At 51.0% G+C, this 22,904-nt stretch overlaps 1 protein-coding gene across 1 annotated transcript in view; it reads left to right on the top strand.

The window, feature by feature from the left end:
• Positions 1 to 1,012: 1,012 nt before the first annotated feature.
• LOC137317426 (microtubule-actin cross-linking factor 1-like) overlaps positions 1,013 to 22,904 on the top strand; it is a gene marked incomplete at both ends in the record, with an annotated part of 63,564 nt that continues 41,672 nt past the window's right edge. Inside the window, one exon of the mRNA XM_067980766.1 lies at positions 1,013 to 1,053. Within this exon, the coding sequence (XP_067836867.1) occupies positions 1,013 to 1,053 (41 nt within the window). The remainder of the gene's footprint in view (positions 1,054 to 22,904) is intronic.

The following is a 22,904-nucleotide window of genomic DNA, read 5'->3' as shown; positions in this document are numbered from 1 at the left end:
TAATACCCAAACTGACCAATGGCCCACCCCACCAAATACCCAAACTGACCAATGGCCCACCCCACCAATACCAAACTGACCAATGGCCCAACCCACCAATACCCAAACTGACCAATGGCCCACCCCATCAATACCCAAACTGACCAATGGCCCACCCCACCAATACCCAAACTGACCAATGGCCCACCCCACCAAACAACAAACAAGCAAAAAGCCACTAATGCCCCATCCAATCAAACACTCCCAGGGCAGGTACAGCACGGGTTAGATACAGAGTAAAGCTCCCTCTACACTGTCCCATCAAACACTCCCAGGGCAGGTACAGGGTTAGATACAGAGTAAAGCTCCCTCTACACTGTCCCGTCAAACACTCCCAGGGCAGGTACAGGGTTAGATACAGAGTAAAGCTCCCTCTACACTGTCCCATCAAACACTCCCAGGGCAGGTACAGGGTTAGATACAGAGTAAAGCTCCCTCTACACTGTCCCATCAAACACTCCCAGGGTCAGGTGCAGGGTTAGATACAGAGTAAAGCTCCCTCTACACTGTCCCATCAAACACTCCCAGGGCAGGTACAGGGTTAGATACAGAGTAAAGCTCCCTCTACACTGTCCCATCAAACACTCCCAGGGCAGGTACAGGGTTAGATACAGAGTAAAGCTCCCTCTACACTGTCCCATCAAACACTCCCAGGGCAGGTACAGGGTTAGAGACAGAGTAAAGCTCCCTCTACACTGTCCCATCAAACACTCCCAGGGCAGGTACAGGGTTAGATACAGAGTAAAGCTCCCTCTACATTGTCCCATCAAACACTCCCAGGGCAGGTACAGGGTTAGATACAGAGTAAAGCTCCCTCTACACTGTCCCATCAAACACTCCCAGGGTCAGGTGCAGGGTTAGATACAGAGTAAAGCTCCCTCTATTTCCCTCACAAGATGTGCTGGTCCATTTCTAAGTCTGATGCCGATTGATTGTAATCCATGCTCAAAATGATTTGCTTCTTGTCTTACAGGAACGGAGGAGAGAAGAGTGAAAAGTCGGAGTAAAGTTGAGGTAAGGTTCTCACTTAAAGTTTGTCGATGGAGAGTAAACACTAAGGCCCAGAAATTCGGTTTCTTGGGCGCTAAACATAAGAACATAAGAAATAGGAGCAGGAGTAGGCCATTCGGCCCCTCAAGCCTGCTCCACCATTCAATCAGATCATGGCTGATCTTCGACCTCAACTCCACTTTCCCGCCCGATCCCCATTCCCTTGATTCCCCGAGAGTCCAAAAATCTATCAATCTCAGTCTTGAATATATTCAATGATTCAGCATCCACAGCCCTCTGGGGGAGAGAATTCCAAAGATTCACAACCCTCTGAGTGAAGAAATTTCTCCTCATTTCCGTCCTAAATGGCCGACCCCTTATCCTGAGACTATGCCCCCTAGTTCTAGACTCTCCAGCCAGGGGAAACAGCCTCTCAGCATCTACCCTGTCAAACCCCCTCAGAATCTTATATGTTTCAATGAGATCACCTCTCATTCTTCTAAACTCCAGAGAGTATAGGCCCATTCTACTCAATCTCTCCTCATAGGACAACCCTCTCATCCCAGGAATCAATCTAGTGAACCTTCGTTGCACCGCCTCTAAGGCAAGTATATCCTTCCTTAGATAAGGAGACCAAAACTGTACACAGTACTCCAGGTGAGGTCTCACCAATGCCCTGTACAATTGCAGAAAGGCTTCCTAAGCTTCCAATATGGCAAGAATCGCGCACAGATTAATGAGACTGGAGCGTGCGGCCCATATTGGTAAAGGTCAGTGTGTAACTGTGAGGAGCCCTTGGTGGAATTGTGTAACGGGTGGAGGAGGTTATTCAAATCAGGGACCGATGCTCATTGTGGGATTGGTTTCCGATTGTGGTCTGTCTCAGTGACCGGTGCTGATTCTGCCCAGCAACTCACGGCACTGACCTGTAGACCGTCCCCCTCACCAGCGCTAGTTAAAAGGATCAATCCGAACTTACCAAATCATTGCTGGTTAATTTCTGGGCGTATCTTGGGCTGTTTTACCACTCTGGAAAGGTCAGTTTGTCTAAGCGGGGAGAGGCTTTGCTGCGGTTGCTCTTTTGCTGTTGTTGTTGGCTGCCTCACAGATAGTTTGACAGTTGTTACGGGTGGTCTGAAGGGGCTGCTGTCAGGACTGGAGGGCAAGAGGGAGCAGCAAGGATGACAGGAGAGAGCAGGAGTCACTGGGACAGGAGGGAGGAGGAGGGCAGTGCGCAGGAGGCTGGACCCACAGTGGGGCTTCAGGGAGCACCTGTGCTGCATCACCTTGACCAAGGGGCAGTGCCTGAGGCACCTTAACTTCACCAAGGAGACTGTCACCGAGCTCTGTCGCCCGCTGCACTCACGACTTGGGCCTTGCTCTCGGGCACGGGGCTCGGTGTCCAATTTTGTTTGACAATCACTCCTGTGGCTCTCACGGTCACCGTGGCCCTGAACCTTAATGCTACAGGCTCCTTTCAGGTGACATCTCCTTCCCCATGGACAGGACAAGAGATCACATGGCAGACTGCCCAAGGGAGCAAGGTGCCACAGACCACACCCTCTGGCATCTTTACCATTAAAAGGGATTCCACTCGCTCAGAGTCCAACTTGTTTGTGAGCACAGGCAGTGCATCAGGAGGACCGAAACCTCTCCCCCTCTCCCATCTTCCCTCTCCCCTCCCCCTCTCCCCCTCCCTCCTCCCCCACCTCGCCCCCTCTCCCCCTCCCTCTCCCCCACCTCTCCCCCTCTCCCCTCTCCCCTCTCCCCCCTCCCTCTCCCCACCTTGCCCCCCCTCTCCAACTCCCCCTCTCCACCTCCCCGCATCGCCCCCTCTCCACCTCGCCCCCCTCTCCCCTCTCCCTTCTCCCCCTCTCCACCTCGCCCCTCTCCCCCTCTCCCCCTCCCCTCTCCACCTCCCCTCTCCACTTCGCCCCCTCTCCCCCCTCTCCCTCTCCACCTCCCCTCTCCACCTCGCCCCCTCTCCCCCTCTCCCCTCTCCACCTCCCCCTCTCCACCTCGCCCCCCTCTCCCCCTCCTCGTCTCCACCTCCCCGCATCGCCCCCTCTCCACCTCTCCCCCTCTCCCCCTCCCCTCTCCACCTCGGCCCCTCGCCCCCCTCTCCCCTCTCCACCTCCCCCGCCTCGCCCCCCCTCTCCCCCTCCCCCTCTCCCCTCTCCACCTCGCCCCCTCGCCCCCTCTTCCCCTCTCCGCTCTCCCCTCTCCACCTCGCCCCCTCGCCCCCCCTCTTCCCCTCCCCCTCTCCCCTCTCCACCTCGCCCCCCTCGCCCCCCTCTTCCCCTCTCCCCTCTCCCCTCTCCACCTCGCCCCCTCTCCCCCTCCCCCTCCCTCCACCTCCCCCTCTCCCCTCTCCCCTCTCCACCTCGCCCCCTCTCCCCCTCTCCCCTCCCTCTCCACCTCGCCCCTCGCCCCCCTCTTCCCCTCTCCCCTCTCCCCTCTCCACCTCGCCCCCTCTCCCCCTCCCCCTCTCCACCTCCCCCTCTCCCCTCTCCCCTCTCCACCTCGCCCCCTCTCCCCCTCTCCCCTCTCCCCTCTCCACTCGCGCCCTCTCCCCTCTCCCCTCTCCCCTCTCCACCTCGCCCCCTCTCCCCCTCTCTCCCCTCCCTCTCCCCTCTCCCCCTCCCTCTCCCCTGCCTCGCCCCCTCTCCACCTCCTCTCCCCCGCATCGCCCCCCTCTTCCCCCTCTCCCCTCTCCCCCTCCCTCTCCCTGCCTCGCCCCCCTCCCCACCTCGCCCCCTCTCCCCCCTCCCCCTCCCCACCTCGCCCCCCTCTCCACCTCCCTGCCTCGCCCCCCTCTCCAACTCCCTCTCCCCACCTCGCCAACTCGCCCCCCTCCCCCTCCCTCACCCCGCGTCGCCCCCTCTCCCCCTCCCCATCCCCACCTCGCCCCCCTCTCCACCTTCCCACCTCGTCCCCTCTCCACCTCCCTGTCCCCTTCTCCCCTCTCCCCTCTCCACCTCCCCGCCTCGCCCACTGTCCCCTCTCCCCTCTCCAGCTCGCCGCCTCGCCCCCTCTCCCCCTACCTCTCCCCACCTCGCCCCCCTCTCCACATCCCCACCTCGTCCCCTCTCCACCTCCCTGTCCCCTCTCCCCTCTCCCCTCTCCACCTCCCCGCCTCTCCCCTCTCCCCTCTCCAGCTCGCCGCCTCGCCCCCTCTCCCCCTCCCTCTCCCCACCTCGCCCCCCTCTCCACCTCCCCGCCTCGCCCACTCCCTGCGTCGTCCCCTCTCCCCCTCCCCCCTCCCCACCTCGCCCCCCTCTCCACCTCCCCGCCTCGCTCCCTCCCCGCCTCGCCCCCTCTCCCCTCTCCACCTCGCTCCACATGGCTGCAGGATGGTCAGGATTGGGAACTAAATATACCGGGTTATAAGGTCTACAGGAGAGATCGGGAAAATGGAAGAGGGGGAGGAGTAGCCTTAATGATTAGAGATGAAATCACTTCAATGATAAAGGGGGATATAACGAGAGGTAAGCAGCCAACAGAGACCTTATGGGTTGAATTGAGAAATAGGAAAGGATCTAAGACTATAGTGGGAGTTGTGTATCGGAGCCCTGGCAGCAGCTCTGAAGTGCTCGATTGTATAAATGCAGAGATTAGACAAGCGTGTAAGAAAGGCATAGTGGTCTTAATGGGGGACTTTAACCTTCACATAGATTGGGAAAAGCAGACTAGCAACTGTCAGAAAGGTAGTGAATTTCTTGAGTGTGTCCGGGATAGTTTTCTACAGCAGTATGTCCTCGAGGCAACAAGGGGGCAAGCCATACTAGATTTAGTAATGAGTAATGAACCAGATTTAGTTAACGGCTTAACTGTGTGTGAACATCTATCCAATAGTGATCATAACATGATCGAGTTCAATGTAGTGTTTGAAAGGGAAAAAAGTGAATCAGCTGCTAAGATTCTAGACTTGGGCAAGGCCGACTTCAATGGGATGAGACAGAGACTGTCCACAGTAAACTGGGCAAATCTGTTAATGGGTAAAACGACTGATGATCAGTGGGAAATGATTAAAGAAACATTTAACGTGATACAGAATCAGTTTATACCCCTGAGGGGCAAGAACTCTACTTGCCAAAAAAACAGCCATGGACAATTAAAGAGGTAAGGGACAATATAAGGCATAAGGAAAGGGCATACAAAAAGGCAAAAAATGGCACAGATCCTGGTGAATGGGAAAGATACAAAGATCAACAAAGGGTCACAGAACAGATAGTAAGAGCTACAAAAAGAGAGTATGAAAAGCAACTCGCAAGGTATATCAAAACCAATACGGAGAACTTTTATCGTTATATTAGGAAAAAGAGGGTGGTCAGGAGCAGTGTTGGCCCCTTAAAAACTGAAAGTGGGGATATTGTCATTGACAAGGGGGCAGAAGTTATGCTGCAGCTATACAAAACCCTGGTTAGACCGCACCTGGAGTACTGTGAGCAGTTCTGGGCACCGCACCTTCGGAAGGACATATTGGCCTTGGAGGGAGTGCAGCGTAGGTTTACTAGAATGATACCCGGACTTCAAGGGTTAAGTTACGAGGAGAGATTACACAAATTGGGGTTGTATTCTCTGGAGTTTCGAAGGTTAAGGGGTGATCTGATCGAAGTTTATAAGATATTAAGGGGAACAGATAGGGTGGATAGAGAGAAACTATTTCCGCTGGTTGGGGATTCTAGGAGTAGGGGGCACAGTCTAAAAATTAGAGCCAGACCTTTCAGGAGTGAGATTAGAAAACATTTCTACACACAAAGGGTGGTAGAAGTTTGGAACTCTCTTCCGCAAACGGCAGTTGATACGAGCTCAATTGCTAAATTTAAATCTGAGATAGATAGCTTTTTGGCAACCAAAGGTATTAAGGGATATGGGCCAAAGGCAGGTATATGGAGTTAGATCACAGATCAGCCATGATCTTATCAAATGGCGGAGCAGGCACGAGGGGCTGAATGGCCTACTCCTGTTCCTATGTTCCTATTCATTCAGAACCTCAGCCATTCCCTCTGCCTCCACAAGAAGATCTCCTTTTTTGACCCAAATCAGTCCCACCTTCCTTTGACGATGCTTTTACTATTTATATGTTTCTAAAAGGCTGACATCGAAACATAGAAAATAGGAGCAAGAGTAGGCCATTCGGCCCTTCCGGACTGCTCTGCCATTCAAAATGATCATGGCTGATCGTCTAACTCAGTACCCTGTTCCTGCTTTTTCCCCATATCCCTTGATCCCTTTAGCATTAAGAAATATATCTATCTCCTTCTTGAATACATCTAATAACTTGGCCTCCACAGCCTTCTGTGGTAGAGAATTCCACAGGTTCACCACCCTCTGAGTGAAGAAATTTCTCCTCATCTCGATTCTAAATGGCATACCCCGTATCCTGAGACTGTGACCCCTGGTTCTGGACTCCCCAGCCATCGGAAACATCCTCCCTGCATCTAGTCTGTCTCGTCCTGTTAGAATTTTATATGTTTCGATGAGATCACCTCTCATTCTTCTAATCTCTTGTGATGAGAGGCCGAGTCAACCCAATCTCTCCTCATACGTCAGTCCTGCCATCCCACGAATCAGTCTGGTAAACCTTCGTTGCACTCCCTCCATGGCAAGGACATTCTTCCTCAGATAAGGAGACCAAAACTGCACACAATACTCCAGATGTGGTCTCACCAAGGCCCTGTATAACTGCAGTAAGACATCCCTGCTCCTGTACTCAAATCCTCTTGCAATGAAGGCCAACATACCATTCACCTTCCTAACTGCTTGCTGCACCTGAATGCTCGCTTTCAGCGACTGGTGTACAAGGACACCCAGGTCTCGTTGCACCTCCCCTTTTCCCAATCTATCACCATTCAGATAATAATCTGCCTTTCTGTTTTTACAACCAAAGTGGATAACCTCACATTTATCCATGTTATACTGCATCTGCCATGTTCTTGCCCACTCACCCAACTTGTCTAAATCACATTGGAGCCTCTTTGCATCCTCCTCACAGCTCACATTCCACCCCAGCTTTGTGTCATCTGCAAACTTGGAAATGTTACGTTTAGTTCCCTCATCCAAATCATTGATATATATTGTGAATAGCTGGGGCCCAAGCACTGATCCCTGCGGTACCCCACTAGTCACTGCCTGCCACCCCGAAAAAGACCCATTTATTCCTACTCTCTGTTTCCTGTCTGTCAACCAATTCTCAATCCATGCCAGTATATTCCCCCCAATCCCATGTGCTTTAATTTTGCACACTAACCTCTTGTGTGGGACCTTATCAAAGGCCTTCTGAAAATCCAAATACACCACATCCACTGGTTCTCCCCTATCTATTCTACTAGTTACATCCTCAAAAAACTCCAGTAGATTTGTTAAGCATGATTTCCCTTTCATAAACCCATGCTGACTTTGTCCAATCCCGTTAATGCCCTCCAAGTGTTCTGCTATCACATCTTTTAAAATAGAGTCGAGCATTTTCCCCACCACTGATGTTAGGCTAACTGGTCTGTAATTCCCTGTTTTTTCTCTCCCTCCTTTTTTAAATAGTGGGGTTACATTTGCCACCCTCCAATCTGTAGGAACTGTTCCAGAGTCTATAGAATTTTGGAAGATGATCACCAATGCATCCACTATTTCCAGGGCCACTTCCTTTAGTACTCTGGGATGTAGATTATCAGGCCCTGGGGATTTGTCAGCCTTTAGCCCCATTAATTTCCCTGGCACTATTTTTTTTACTAATACTGGTTTCCTTCAGTTCCTCCCTGTCACTAGACCCTCAGTTCCCTAACATTTCCGGGAGGTGAACCTGTGGATTGTTCTGTTCCCTCATCGATCGATCGTTCTGTTCCCTCATCGATCGATCGTTCCGTTCCCTCATCGATCGATCGTTCCGTTCCCTCATTGATCGATCGTTCCGTTCCCTCATCGATCGATCGTTCCGTTCCCTCATCGATCGATCGTTCCGTTCCCTCATCGATCGATCGTTCCGTTCCCTCATCGATCGATCGTTCCGTTCCCTCATCGATCGATCGTTCCGTTCCCTCATCGATCGATCGTTCCGTTCCCTCATCGATCGATCGTTCCGTTCCCTCATCGATCGATCGTTCCGTTCCCTCATCGATCGATCGTTCCGTTCCCCCATCGATCGATCGTTCCGTTCCCCCATCGATCGATCGTTCCGTTCCCTCATCGATCGATCGTTCCGTTCCCTCATCGATCGATCGTTCCGTTCCCTCATCGATCGATCGTTCCGTTCCCTCATCGATCGATCGTTCCGTTCCCTCATCGATCGATCGTTCCGTTCCCCCATCGATCGATCGTTCCGTTCCCCCATCGATCGAACGTTCCGTTCCCTCATCGATCGATCGTTCCGTTCCCTCATCGATCGATCGTTCCGTTCCCTCATCGATCGATCGTTCCGTTCCCCCATCGATCGATCGTTCCGTTCCCTCATCGATGGATTGTTCCGTTCCCTCATCGATCGATCGTTCCGTTCCCTCATCGATCGATCGTTCCGTTCCCTCATCGATGGATTGTTCCGTTCCCTCATCGAATGATCGTTCTGTTCCCCTATCGATCGATCGTTCCGTTCCCTCATCGATCGATCGTTCCGTTCCCTCATCGATCGATCGTTCCGTTCCCTCATCGATGGATCGTTCCGTTCCCTCATCGATCGATCGTTCCGTTCCCTCATCGATTGATCGTTCCGTTCCCTCATCGATCGATCGTTCCGTTCCCCCATCGATGGATTGCTCCGTTCCCTCATCGATCGATCGTTCCGTTCCCTCATCGATCGATCGTTCCGTTCCCTCATCGATCGATCGTTCCGTTCCCTCATCGATCGATCGTTCCGTTCCCTCATCGATCGATCGTTCCGTTCCCTCATCGATCGATCGTTCCGTTCCCTCATCGATCGATCGTTCCGTTCCCTCATCGATCGATCGTTCCGTTCCCTCATCGATCGATCGTTCCGTTCCCTCATCGATCGATCGTTCCGTTCCCCTATCGATCGATCGTTCCGTTCCCTCATCGATCGATCGTTCCGTTCCCTCATCGATCGATCGTTCCGTTCCCTCATCGATCGATCGTTCCGTTCCCTCATCGATCGATCGTTCCGTTCCCTCATCGATCGATCGTTCCGTTCCCTCATCGATCGATCGTTCCGTTCCCTCATCGATCGATCGTTCCGTTCCCTCATCGATCGATCGTTCCGTTCCCCTATCGATCGATCGTTCCGTTCCCTCATCGATCGATCGTTCCGTTCCCTCATCGATCGATCGTTCCGTTCCCCTATCGATCGATCGTTCCGTTCCCTCATCGATCGATCGTTCCGTTCCCTCATCGATCGATCGTTCCGTTCCCTCATCGATCGATCGTTCCGTTCCCTCATCGATCGATCGTTCCGTTCCCTCATCGATCGATCGTTCCGTTCCCTCATCGATCGATCGTTCCGTTCCCCCATCGATGGATTGTTCCGTTCCCTCATCGATCGATCGTTCCGTTCCCTCATCGATCGATCGTTCCGTTCCCTCATCGATCGATCGTTCCGTTCCCTCATCGATCGATCGTTCCGTTCCCTCATCGATCGATCGTTCCGTTCCCTCATCGATCGATCGTTCCGTTCCCTCATCGATCGATCGTTCCGTTCCCCCATCGATGGATTGTTCCGTTCCCTCATCGATCGATCGTTCCGTTCCCTCATCGATCGATCGTTCCGTTCCCTCATCGATCGATCGTTCCGTTCCCTCATCGATCGATCGTTCCGTTCCCTCATCGATCGATCGTTCCGTTCCCTCATCGATCGATCGTTCCGTTCCCCTATCGATCGATCGTTCCGTTCCCCCATCGATGGATTGTTCCGTTCCCTCATCGATCGATCGTTCCGTTCCCCCATCGATCGATCGTTCCGTTCCCTCATCGATCGATCGTTCCGTTCCCTCATCGATCGATCGTTCCGTTCCCTCATCGATCGATCGTTCCGTTCCCTCATCGATCGATCGTTCCGTTCCCCTATCGATCGATCGTTCCGTTCCCCCATCGATCGATCGTTCCGTTCCCTCATCGATCGATCGTTCCGTTCCCTCATCGATCGATCGTTCCGTTCCCTCATCGATCGATCGTTCCGTTCCCTCATCGATCGATCATTCCGTTCCCTCATCGATCGATCGTTCCGTTCCCCTATCGATCGATCGTTCCGTTCCCCCATCGATGGATTGTTCCGTTCCCTCATCGATCGATCGTTCCGTTCCCTCATCGATCGATCGTTCCGTTCCCCCATCGATGGATTGTTCCGTTCCCTCATCGATCGATCGTTCTGTTCCCTCATCGATCGATCGTTCCGTTCCCTCATCGATCGATCGTTCCGTTCCCTCATCGATGGATTGTTCCGTTCCCTCATCGATCGATCGTTCCGTTCCCTCATCGATCGATCGTTCCGTTCCCCCATCGATGGATTGTTCCGTTCCCTCATCGATCGATCGTTCCGTTCCCTCATCGATCGATCGTTCCGTTCCCCCATCGATGGATTGTTCCGTTCCCTCATCGATCGATCGTTCTGTTCCCTCATCGATCGATCGTTCCGTTCCCTCATCGATCGATCGTTCCGTTCCCTCATTGATGGATTGTTCCGTTCCCTCATCGATCGATCGTTCCGTTCCCTCATCAATCGATCGTTCCGTTCCCTCATCGATGGATTGTTCCGTTCCCTCATCGATCGATCGTTCCGTTCCCTCATCGATCGATCGTTCCGTTCCCTCATCGATCGATCGTTCCGTTCCCTCATCGATCGATCGTTCCGTTCCCTCATCGATCGATCGTTCCGTTCCCTCATCGATCGATCGTTCCGTTCCCTCATCGATCGATCGTTCCGTTCCCTCATCGATCGATCGTTCCGTTCCCCCATCGATCGATCGTTCCGTTCCCTCATCGATCGATCGTTCCGTTCCCTCATCGATCGATCGTTCCGTTCCCTCATCGATCGATCGTTCCGTTCCCTCATCGATTGATCGTTCCGTTCCCTCATCGATGGATTGTTCCGTTCCCCCATCGATGGATTGTTCCTATGATCCACTGTTCTGGTATTGCCCAGGTGTGGTTGCGAGTCAGACGGACATGCTGCATCTTCTTGTGCGCATTAACTGTCCCTGATGCTTTATGCGATTAAATCAGGTTCTGTCTCAGCAAAAGGCTAGTTGAAGTTTTGGAGAAAGCTGACCGTGTGTTTTTTGTTGTGTCCATTTGGCAGTATTGAGGGAGTTTCTCTCCAGAATCATGGATCAGTCCATTGATGTGTTGCTGGCAGTGTTCCGCAAGTGCACTTTCATTGTACATTCTGGGAACTGAGGCCATGTGTGAAAGCTGGAGAGCAGTGTCAGTGAATGATGTGAGGACAGTGTTGTCTGCACACAGCGTTGTATAAGGAGATAGGGGGCGAGCTAATTAACAATCACTGAGGCTTTGTCCAACACCAGTGAGTTTGGGAGCTCGGAGTCAGCTTTTGTTGTCCACATACAGAAGCACATTGTTCAGTGATAGAGCGCCACTTTATATCTGCCAGCTTCTCAGGGTTGGTCAATGGTTGGCGACTAAGGATGAACAGAACCTTCCAAGACCAGCACAGTGGGTGTGAAACTCACACAGTTTATGAAACCTCCATCGGTATTTTAGGGATTTTACATCAAAGCAAAGCTGAACCGAGGTTTGGAACAAACAGCAAAGCATAACTGGGGCAGAAATGGGCCCCGATCTCAGGAATGGGCTCGAAACATCTTTTCACATTCACTGGGAGCCATTTCTCCCTCTCCCTGCAGTCACTGGATTCTGGTGACGACAGACACACGGGCCTAGAAATTCAATGGAGCCGCGCTCATATTTTGGGCACGAAATAGGCTGTGGAATATCGTAAAGAATGTGAGGGATAGTAACAGACTTCAGGAGGACAGAGACAGACTGGTGAAATGGGCAGACACATGGCAGATGGAATTTAACATAGAGAAATGTGAACTGATATATTTTGGTAGGAAACATAGAAACAAAGAAAATAGGAGCAGGAGTAGGCCATTCGGCCCTTCGATCCTGCTCCCCCATTCAATATGATCATGGCTGATCCTCTATCTCAATACCATATTCCCGCTCTCTCCCCATACCCCTTGATGCCTTTTGTGTCTAGAAATCTATCTAGCTCCTTCTTAAATATATTCAGTGACTTGGCCTCCACAGCCTTCTGTGGTAGAGAATTCCACAGGTTCACCTCCCTCTGAGTGAAGAAATTTCTCCTCATCTCAGTCCTAAATGTCCTACCCCATATCCTGAGACTGTGACCCCTCGTTCTGGACCCCCCCAGCCAGGGGAAACATCCTCCCTGCATCCAGTCTGTCTAGCCCTGTCAGAATTTTATATGTTTCAACGAGATAGGAACATAGGAATATAAGAACAGGAGTAGGCCATTCAGCCCCTCGTGCCTGCTCCGCCATTTGATAAGATCATGGCTGATCTGTGATCTAACTCCATATACCTGCCTTTGGCCCATATCCCTTAATACATTTGGTTGATAAAAAACTATCTATCTCAGATTTAAATTTAGCAATTGAGCTAGTATCAATTGCCGTTTGCGGAAGAGAGTTCCAAACTTCTACCACCCTTTGTGTGTAGAAATGTTTTCTAATCTCGCTCCTGAAAGGTCTGGCTCTCATTTTTAGACTGTGCCCCCTACTCCTAGAATCCCCAACCAACGGAAATAGTTTCTCTCTATCCACCCTATCCGTTCCCCTTAATATCTTATAAACTTCAATCAGATCACCCCATAACCTTCGAAACTCCAGAGAATACAACCCCAATTTGTGTAATCTCTCCTCGTAACTTAACCCTTGAAGTCCGGGTATCATTCTAGTAAACCTACGCTGCACTCCCTCCAAGGCCAATATGTCCTTCTGAAGGTGCGGTGCCCAGAACTGCTCACAGTACTCCAGGTGCGGTCTAACCAGGGTTTTGTATAGCTGCAGCATAACTTCTGCCCCCTTGTACTCCAGTCCTCTAGATAAAAAGACCAGCATTCCATTTGCCTTCTTGATTATTTTCTGCACCTGTTCATGACACTTCAATGATCTATGTACCTGAACCATTAAGTCCCTTTGGACATCCACTGTTTTAACTTTTTACCATTTAGAAAGTACCCTGTTCTATCCTTTTTGATCCAAAGTGGATGACCTCACATTTGTCTACATTGAATTCCATTTGCCACAGTTTTGCCCATTCACCTAATCTATCAATATCCCTTTGTAATTATATGTTTTCATCTACACTGCTTACAATGCCACCAATCTTTGTGTCATCGGCAAACTTTGATATGAGACTTTCTTTGCCTTCATCTAAGTCGTTAATAAATATTGTGAATAATTGAGGCCCCAAGACAGATCCCTGCGGGACTCCACTAGTCACATCCTGCCAATGTGAGTACCTTCCCATTATCCCTACTCTCTGTCGCCTTTCGCTCAGCCAGCTTCCCAACCAAGTCCGTACTTTTCCCTCGATTCCATGGGCTTCTATCTTAGCTAACAGTCTCTTATGTGAGATCTTATCAAATGCCTTCTGGAAGTCCATATAAATAACATCCATTGACATTCCCCTGACCACTACTTTAGTCACCTCTTCAAAAAATTCAATCAGGTTTGTCAGGCACGACCTACCTTTCACAAATCTATGCTGGCTCTCTCTGATTAACTGAAAATTCTCGAGGTGTTCAGTCACCCTAGCCTTAATTATAGACTCCAGCATTTTCCCCACAACAGATGTTAGACTAACTGGTCTATAATTCCCCGGTTTCCCTCTCTCTCCTTTCTTAAAAAGCGGAGTGACATGTGCAATTTTCCAATCTAGAGGGACAGTTCCTGAATCTAGAGAACTTTGAAAGATTATAGTTCGGGCATCTGCAATGTGCTCACCTACTTCCTTTAAAGCCCTGGGATGGAAACCATCTGGTCCTGGGGATTTGTCACTCTTTAGTGCTATTATTTTCTTCATTACTGTTGCTTTACTTATGTTAATTTTATCGAGTCCCTGTCCCCGATTCAATATTAATTTTCTTGGGATTTCTGGCATGCTATCCTCTTTTTCTACTGTAAATACTGACGCAAAGTAATTGTTCAACATGTCCGCCATTTCCCCATTGTCAATGACAGTATCCCCACTTTCAGTTTTTAAGGGGCCAACACTGCTCCTGACCACCCTCTTTTTCCTAATGTAACTATAAAAGTTCTTCGTATTGGTTTTGATATCCCTTGCAAGTTTCTTTTCATACTCTCTTTTTGTAGCTCTTACTATCTGTTTTGTGACCCTTTGTTGATCTTTGTATCTTTCCCATTCGCCAGGATCTGTGCCATTTTTTGCCTTTTTGTCATTCGCCAGGATCTGTGCCATTTTTTGCCTTTTTGTATGCCCTTTCCTTATGTCTTATACTGTCCCTTACCTCTTTCGTTGTCCATGGCTGTTTTTTTTGGCAAGTAGAGTTCTTGCCCCTCAGGGGTATAAACCGATTCTGTATCACGTTAAATGTTTCTTTAAACATTTCCCACTGATCATCAGTCGTTTTACCCATTAACAGATTTGCCCAGTTTACTGTGGACAGTCTCTGTCTCATCCCATTGAAGTCGGCCTTGCCCAAGTCGAGAATCTTAGCAGCTGACTCACTTTTTTCCCTTTGAAACACTACATTGAACTCGATCATGTTATGATCACTATTGGATAGATGTTCACACACAGTTAAGCCGTTAACTAAATCTGGTTCATTACTCATTACTAAATCTAGTATGGCTTGCCCCCTTGTTGCCTCGAGGACATACTGCTGTAGAAAATTATCCCGGACACACTCAAGAAATTCACTACCTTTCTGACAGTTGCTAGTCTGCTTTTCCCAATCTATGTGAAGGTTAAAGTCCCCCATTAAGACCACTATGCCTTTCTTACACGCTTGTCTAATCTCTGCATTTATACAATCGAGCACTTCAGAGCTAATGCCAGGGGTCCTGCACACAACTCCCACTATAGTCTTAGATCCTTTCCTGTTTCTTAATTCAACCCATAAGGTCTCTGTTGGCTGCTTACCTCTCGTTATATCCTCCTTTATCATTGAAGTGATTTCATCTCTAATCATTAAGGCTACTCCTCCCCCTCTTCCATTTTCCCTATCTCTCCTGTAGTTCCCAATCCTGACCATCCTGTAGCCATGTCTCAGTAATAGCTATCATGTCTTACCCTCCAATTTGAATTTGAACCTGTAGTTCATTTAATTTATTCCTTATACTCCGTGCATTTGTATATAGAACTCTTAGTTGGGCCACACACCCGAGCCTGACCTTCAGCTTTGATGCTGGGTTAATCGCCTTATGCCTTCTAGTTTTTATTTTATCTGTAGTGCCTAAAGTACACTTTCTTTCTGCTGCTCTATTGTATTGTAGATTTCCCCTGGTCTTGATCCCTGGTCTCTCTTGCTGCTCTCATCTTTACTCCCTTCTGACTCCCCGCTCAGGTACCCATCCCCCTGCCACTCTAGTTTATACCTTCCCCAACAGCACTAGCAAACACCCCCGCGAGGACATTGGTCCCGGTCCTGCTCGGGTGTAACCCGTCCCGCTTGTACAGGTCCCACCTTCCCCAGAACCGGTCCCAATGTCCCAGGAATCTAAATCCCTCCCTCCTCCACCATCCCTGCAGCCACGCATTCATCCTGTCTATTCTCCTGTTCCTATACTCACTAGCACGTGGCACTGGTCGTAATCCTGAGATCACTACCTTTGAGGTCCTGCTTTTTAATTTATCTCCTAACTCCCTAAATTCACCTTGCAGGACCTCATCCCTTTTTTTGCCTATGTCGTTGGTACCGATATGGACCACGACTACTGGCTGTTCACCCTCCCCCTCCAGAATGCCCTGCAGCCGCTCCGTGACATCCTTGACCCTAGCACCAGGGAGGCAACATACCATCCTGGAGTCACGTTTGCGGCCGCAGAAACGCCTATCTGTTCCCCTTACAATTGAATCCCCTATCACTATAGCCCTGCCACTCTTCTTCCTCCCCTCCTGTGCAGCAGAGCCACCCGTGGTGCCCCGAACCTGGCTCTTGCTGCTTTCCCCTGATAAGCCATCTCCCCCAACAGTATCCAAAGCAGAATATCTGTTTGAGAGGGAGATGGCCCCAGGGAACTCCTGCTCTACCTGCCTAGTCCTTTTACTCTGCCTGGCGGTCACCCATTTCCTTTCTGCCTGCGTAATCTTTACCTGGGGTGTGACCACCTCACTGAACGTGCTATCCACAATAATCTCAGCATCACGGATGCTCCACAGTGAATCCACCCGCAGCTCCAGCTCCGAAACGGGGTTAGCCAGTAGCTGCAGCTGGACACACTTCCTGCACACATGGTCGCCAGGGACACTGGTAGTGTCCATGACTTCCCACATAGTGCAGGAGGAGCATATCACGGGTGCGAGCTGTGCTGCCATGACTTGCCTTGGACTCTCAGACTCTCCTCCCGCTCTAGGTCTCTCCTTTTATCCTGTGCTCACCTCTCGGACTCTCCTGCCTCACCTGTGACGTCGCACAGTAGTTGTCTCTTGTTGCAGGTCTGCTGCTGCTTTTATTCTCCAATCTCAGTCTTCTACTCTCAGGTCCACTGCCGCTCTGTGGAGAAAGTTCGGAAAAGCAAGGCAAAGCAGCACCTCCTTCCCCCACTTCACCGAACTCCCACACTTACCAAACTCTCAGTTCACACTGTGTTGTCCGCACACCGTGCTGTCGCACTGACAGGCCCCTGTATTTCTACAGTTGAGACTCAGATGAGTCAGGCCTGCCCCACCTTCAAGTACCAGTTTAATCTAGTGAACCAATTAACTTGCTACAGCAGCTCTCTCTGCTGAAGCCTGACAGAAACTTAAAAATTGAAACTTTAAAATTGAACTTCAACAGTTGAAAGCAGTATGCACTAGATTTTAAAGAGATTAACCCTTAAACTCCCACACTTACCAAACTCTCAGCAGTTCACTGTGTTGTCTGCACACCGTCCTGCCGCACTGACAGGCCCCTCGCATTCTTCTAAACTCGAGTGAATACAGGCCGAGTCGACCCAATCTCTCCTCATACGACAGTCCTGCCATCCCAGGGATCAGTCTGGTGAACCTTCGCTGCACTCCCTCTATGGCAAGTATATCCTTTCTTAGGTAAGGAGACCAAAACTGCACACAATACTCCAGGTGTGGTCTCACCAAGGCCCTGTATAACTGCAGTAAGACATCCTTGCTCCTGTACTCAAATCCTCTTGCAATGAAGGCCAACATACCATTTGCCTTCCTAACTGCTTGCTGCACCTGCATGTTTGCTTTCAGTGACTGGTGTACAAGGACACCCAGGTCCCTTTGTACATCAACATTTCCCAATCTATCACCATTTAAATAATACTCTGCCTTTCTGTTTTTCCTTCCGAGGTGGATAACTTCACATTTATCCACATTATTCTGCATCTGCCATGTTCTTGCCCACTCACTCAACTTGTCTAAATCACCTTGAAGCCTCTTTGCATCCTCCTCACAGCTCACAATCCCACCTAGTTTTGTGCCATCAGCAAACTTGGAAATATTACATTTGGTTCCCTCATCCAAATCATTGATATATATTGTGAATAGCTGGGGCCCAAGCACTGATCCCTGGGGTACCCCACTAGTCGCTGCCTGACACCCCGAAAAAGACCCATTTATTCCTACTCTCTGTTTCCTGTCTGTCAACCAATTCTCAATCCATACCAGTATATTCCCCCCAATCCCATGTGCTTTAATTTTGCAAACTAACCTCTTATGTGGGACTTTATCAAAGGCCTTCTGAAAATCCAAATAAACCACATCCACTGGTTCTCCCTTATCTATTCTACCAGTTACATCCTCAAAAAAACTCCAGTAGGTTTGTCAAACATGATTTCCCTTTCATAAACCCATGTTGACTTTGTCTAATCCTGTTGATATTTTCTAAGTGTCCTGTTATCACATCTTTTATAATAGACTCTAGCATTTTCCCCACTACTGATGTTAGGCTAACCGGTCTGTGATTCCCTGTTTTCTCTCTCCCTCCTTTTTTAAATAGTGGGGTTACATTTGCCACCCTCCAATCTGTAGGAACTGTTCCAGAGTCTATAGAATTTTGGAAGATGACAACTAATGCATCCACTATTTCCATGACTACCTCTTTTAGTACTCTGGGATGCAGATTATCAGGTCCTGGGGATTTGTCGGCTTTCAGTCCCATTAATTTCTCCAGCACTATTTTTTTACTAATACTAATTTCCTTTAATTCCTCCTTCTCACTCGTCCCTTGGTTCCCTAGCATTTCTGGGAAGTTATTTGTGTCCTCTTCCGTGAAGACAGAACCAAAGTATTTGTTTAATTGTTCTGCCATTTCCTTGTTCCCCAGTATAAATTCTCCCGTTTCTGACAGTAAAGGACCTACATTTGTCTTCACTAATCTTTTTCTGTTTACATACTTGTAGAAGCTTTTACAATCCACTTTTATGTTCCTTGCAAGTTTACTCTCAGACTCTATTTTTCCCCTCTTAATCAATCTCTTGGTCCTTTTTTGCTGAATTCTAAACTGCTTCCAATCCTCAGGCTTGCTACTTTTTCTGGCAACTTTATATGACTCCTGTTTGGATCTAATATTATCCTTAATTTCTTTTGTTAGCCATGGTTGGGCAGTTTTCCTTTTGTGTTTTTGAGCCAGAAAGGAATGTATAATTGTTGCAATTCATGCATTTGTTCCTTAAATGTCAGCCATTGCCCATCCACCGTCATGCCTTTTAATGAAGCTTCCCAATCTATCAGAGCCAACTCACTCCTCATACCTTCATAGTTTCCTTTGTTTAGATTTAGGACCCTAGTTTTGGATTGGACGACTTCACTTTCCATCTTAATGAAGAATTCTATCATGTTATGGTCACTCTTCCCTAAAGGACCCCGCACAACAAGATTATTAATTAACCCCTTCTCATTGCACAATACCCAATCTAGGATAGCCTGTTCCCTGGTTGGCTCCTCAACGTACTGGTCTAAAAAACCATCTCGTACACACTCCAGGAATTCATCCTCCACAGTATTATTGTTAATTTGGTTTGGCCAGTCTATATGTAGATTAAAGTCACCCATGATTACTGCAGTACCCTTGTTACATGCATCTCTAATTTCCTGTTTGATCCCCTCCCCTACATTACTGCTATTGTTTGGAGGCCTATAGACAACCATAGAATTATAGACAGCAGAATGAGGAGAGGCAATATAAACTAAATTGTACAATTTTAAAGGGAGTGCAGAGAACTGGAGGTCTATATACACAAATATTTGAAGGTGGCAGAGCAGGTTGAGAGGGCTGTTAAGAAAGTATACCAGATCCTGGGCTTTATTAATGGAAACATAAAGTACAAAAGCAAGGAAGTTATGCTAAACCTTCATAAAACACTGGTTGGGCCTCAGCTGGAGTATTGTGTCCAATTCTGGGCACCGCACTTTAGGAAAGATGTGAAGGCCTTAGAGAGGGTGCAGAAGAGATTTACTGGAATGATTCCAGGGATGAGGGACTTCAGTTATGTGGAGAGACTGGAGAAGCTGGGGTTGTTCTCCTTAGAACAGAGAATGTTAAGAGGAGATTTAACAGAGGTGTTTAAAATCATGAAGGGTTTTGACAGAGTAAATAAGGAGAAACTGTTTCCAGTGGCAGAAGGGTCAGTAACCAGAGGACACGGATTTAAGGTGATCGGCAAAAGACCCAGGGAGGGGATGAGAATATTTTACGCAGCGAGTTGTTCTGATCTGAAATTCACTGCCTGAAAGGGCGGTGGAAGCAGATTCAATAATAACTTCAAAAGGGAGTTGGAGAAATAGGTGAAAAAATTTACAGAGCTGTGGGGAAAGAGCAGGGGAGTGGGTCTGATTGGACAGCTCTTTCATGGCCTCCTCCTGTGCTGTATCATTGTGTGATTGTCAGGCTCCAATCTGGCGTGCAGGAAGTACACACACCGATTACCAGCCGGGAGTCCGAGCCCTCCATACTGGGAAAAGCAAAAAGTCAGCATCCAAGGTCCACGCCTCAAACGGGCATTCGGGCCTTCGCAATACGTAAATCAGGGAGTGAACTCCTTCACTCAGCATTGGTTTGTCCCAAAGCAGCCGGTCGCACTCAGTAACATCAGGTCGAGAGGGAGCAGGACAGGTCCCCGAGCACACAGCTCGGGTTCTTCAAAATACCACCAGCAACATGGAGCAGGAGGAGCAGCACTGCCCCCTCTCACTCCCTCACCCCCTCTCACTCCCTCACCCCCGCTCACTCCCTCACTCCCTCACCCCCTCTCACTCCCTCACCCCCTCTCACTCCCTCACCCCCTCTCACTCCCTCACCCCCTCTCACTCCCTCACCCCCTCACCCCCTCTCACTCCCTCACCCCCTCTCACTCCCTCACCCCCTCACCCCCTCTCACTCCCTCACCCCCTCTCACTCCCTCACCCCCTCTCACTCCCTCACCCCCTCTCACTCCCTCACCCCTCTCACTACCTCACCCCCTCTCACTCCCTCACCCCTCTCACTCCCTCACCCCCTCCCACTCCCTCACCCCCTCACCCTCCCTCACCCCCTCTCACTCCCTCACCCCCTCTCACTCCCTCACCCCCTCTCACTCCCTCACCCCTCTCACTCCCTCACCCCTCTCACTCCCTCACCCCCTCCCACTCCCTCACCCCCTCACCCTCCCTCACCCCCTCTCACTCCCTCACCCCCTCCCACTCCCTCACCCCCTCTCACTCCCTCACCCCCTCCCACTCCCTCACCCCCTCACCCTCCCTCACCCCCTCACCCTCCCTCACTCCCTCTCACTCCCTCACCCCCTCCCACTCCCTCACCCCCTCTCACTCCCTCACCCCCTCCCACTCCCTCACCCCCTCACCCTCCCTCACCCCCTCACCCTCCCTCACTCCCTCTCACTCCCTCACCCCCTCCCACTCCCTCACCCCCTCTCACTCCCTCACCCCCTCTCACTCCCTCACCCCCTCCCACTCCCTCACCCCATCTCCCTCCCTCCCTCTCACTCCCTCACCCCCTCACCCTCCCTCACCCTCCCTCACTCCCTCACCCCTCCCACTCCCTCACCCCCTCTCCCTCCCTCCCTCTCACTCCCTCACCCCCTCACCCTCCCTCACCCCCTCACCCTCCCTCACTCCCTCACCCCCTCTCACTCCCTCACCCCCTCTCACTCCCTCACCCCCTCACCCTCCCTCACCCCCTCCCACTCCCTCACTCCCTCCCTCCCACTCTCTCACCCCCTCTCACTCCCTCACCCCCTCTCACTCCCTCACCCCCTCTCACTCCCTCACCCCCTCCCACTCCCTCACCCCCTCACTCCCTCACCCCCTCACCCTCCCTCACTCCCTCACCCCCTCACCCCCTCACCCTCCCTCACCCCCTCACCCTCCCCCTCCCACTCCCTCACCCCCCAGCTCTCTACCTCACCCCTCACCCCCCTTCCTTCTCTCTCACTCCCTCTCACTTCCCCACCCCCTCTCTCACCCCCTCACCCCCCTCCCTCTCTCACCCTCACCCCCTCTCTCACTCCCTCACTCCTCACCCCCCTCCCTCTCACCCCCCACCACCTCACTCCCTCTCTCACCCCCTCACCCCCTCTCACTCCCCCACCCCCTCTCTCACCCCCTCACCCCCTCCCTCTCTCACTCCCCCACTCCCCCACCACCTCCCTCTCACTCTCACCCCCTCAGCCCCCTCCCTCTCTTACTCCCTCACTCCCTCACCTCCTCTATCTCTCACTCCCACTCACCCCCTCCCTCTCTCACTCCCCCACTCCCCCACCACCTTCCTCTCACTCTCACCCCCTCAGCCCCCTCCCTCTCTTACTCCCTCACTCACTGACCCCCTCTCTCTCTCTCCACAACCCCTCACCCCCCTCTCCCTCTCACTCCCCTCATCCCCCTCTCCCTCTCTCACACCCCCTCACCCCTTCACCCTCTCTCTCTCACTCTCACTCACCCTCAGCCCCCTCTCTCACTCCCCCTCACCCTCTCTCTCTCACTCTCACTCACCCTCAGCCCCCTCTCTCACTCCCCCTCTCTCTCTCACTCCCCCTAAACATTCACTCCCTTCACCACCGGCGCACTGTGGCTGCAGTGTGTACCATCCACAGGATGCACTGCAGCAACTCGCCAAGGCTTCTTCGACAGCACCTCCCAAACCCGCGACCTCTACCACCTAGAAGGACAAGAGCAGCAGGTACATGGGAACAACACCACCTGCACGTTCCCCTCCAAGTCACACACCATCCCGACTTGGAAATATATCGCCGTTCCTTCATCGTCGCTGGGTCAAAATCCTGGAACTCCCTTCCTAACAGCACTGTGGGAGAACCGTCACCACACGGACTGCAGCGGTTCAAGAAGGCGGCTCACCACCACCTTCTCAAGGGCAATTAGGGATGGGCAATAAATGCCGGCCTCGCCAGCGACGCCCACATCCCATGAACGAATAAAAAAAACTTTCCTCACCCTCACTCTCTCTCACTCCCCTCACCTTCTCTCTGATTCTCACTCCCCCGCACCCCTCTCTCTCTCTCTCTTACTCCCCCTCACCCCCTCTAACTCTCTCTCCCCCCCTCTCTCTCTCTTTCACCCTCTCTCTCTCTCACACTCCCCCTCATCCCCCCTCTCTCTCCCCCTCACCCTCTCTCTGTCTCTCTCTCTCTCACTACCCTCACCTCTCTCTCTCTCTCTCCTCCCCCTCACCCTCTCTCTCACTCACTCCCCTCACCCCTCACCCTCTCTCTCTCTCACTCCCCCTCACCCCCTCTCTCTCTCGCACT

This window comes from Heptranchias perlo, unplaced genomic scaffold (assembly GCF_035084215.1).
Source record: "Heptranchias perlo isolate sHepPer1 unplaced genomic scaffold, sHepPer1.hap1 HAP1_SCAFFOLD_617, whole genome shotgun sequence".
NCBI lineage: Eukaryota > Metazoa > Chordata > Chondrichthyes > Hexanchiformes > Hexanchidae > Heptranchias > Heptranchias perlo.
The sequence above is the reverse complement of the archived record's forward strand: the minus strand, read 5'-3'. Positions and strand labels throughout refer to the sequence as shown.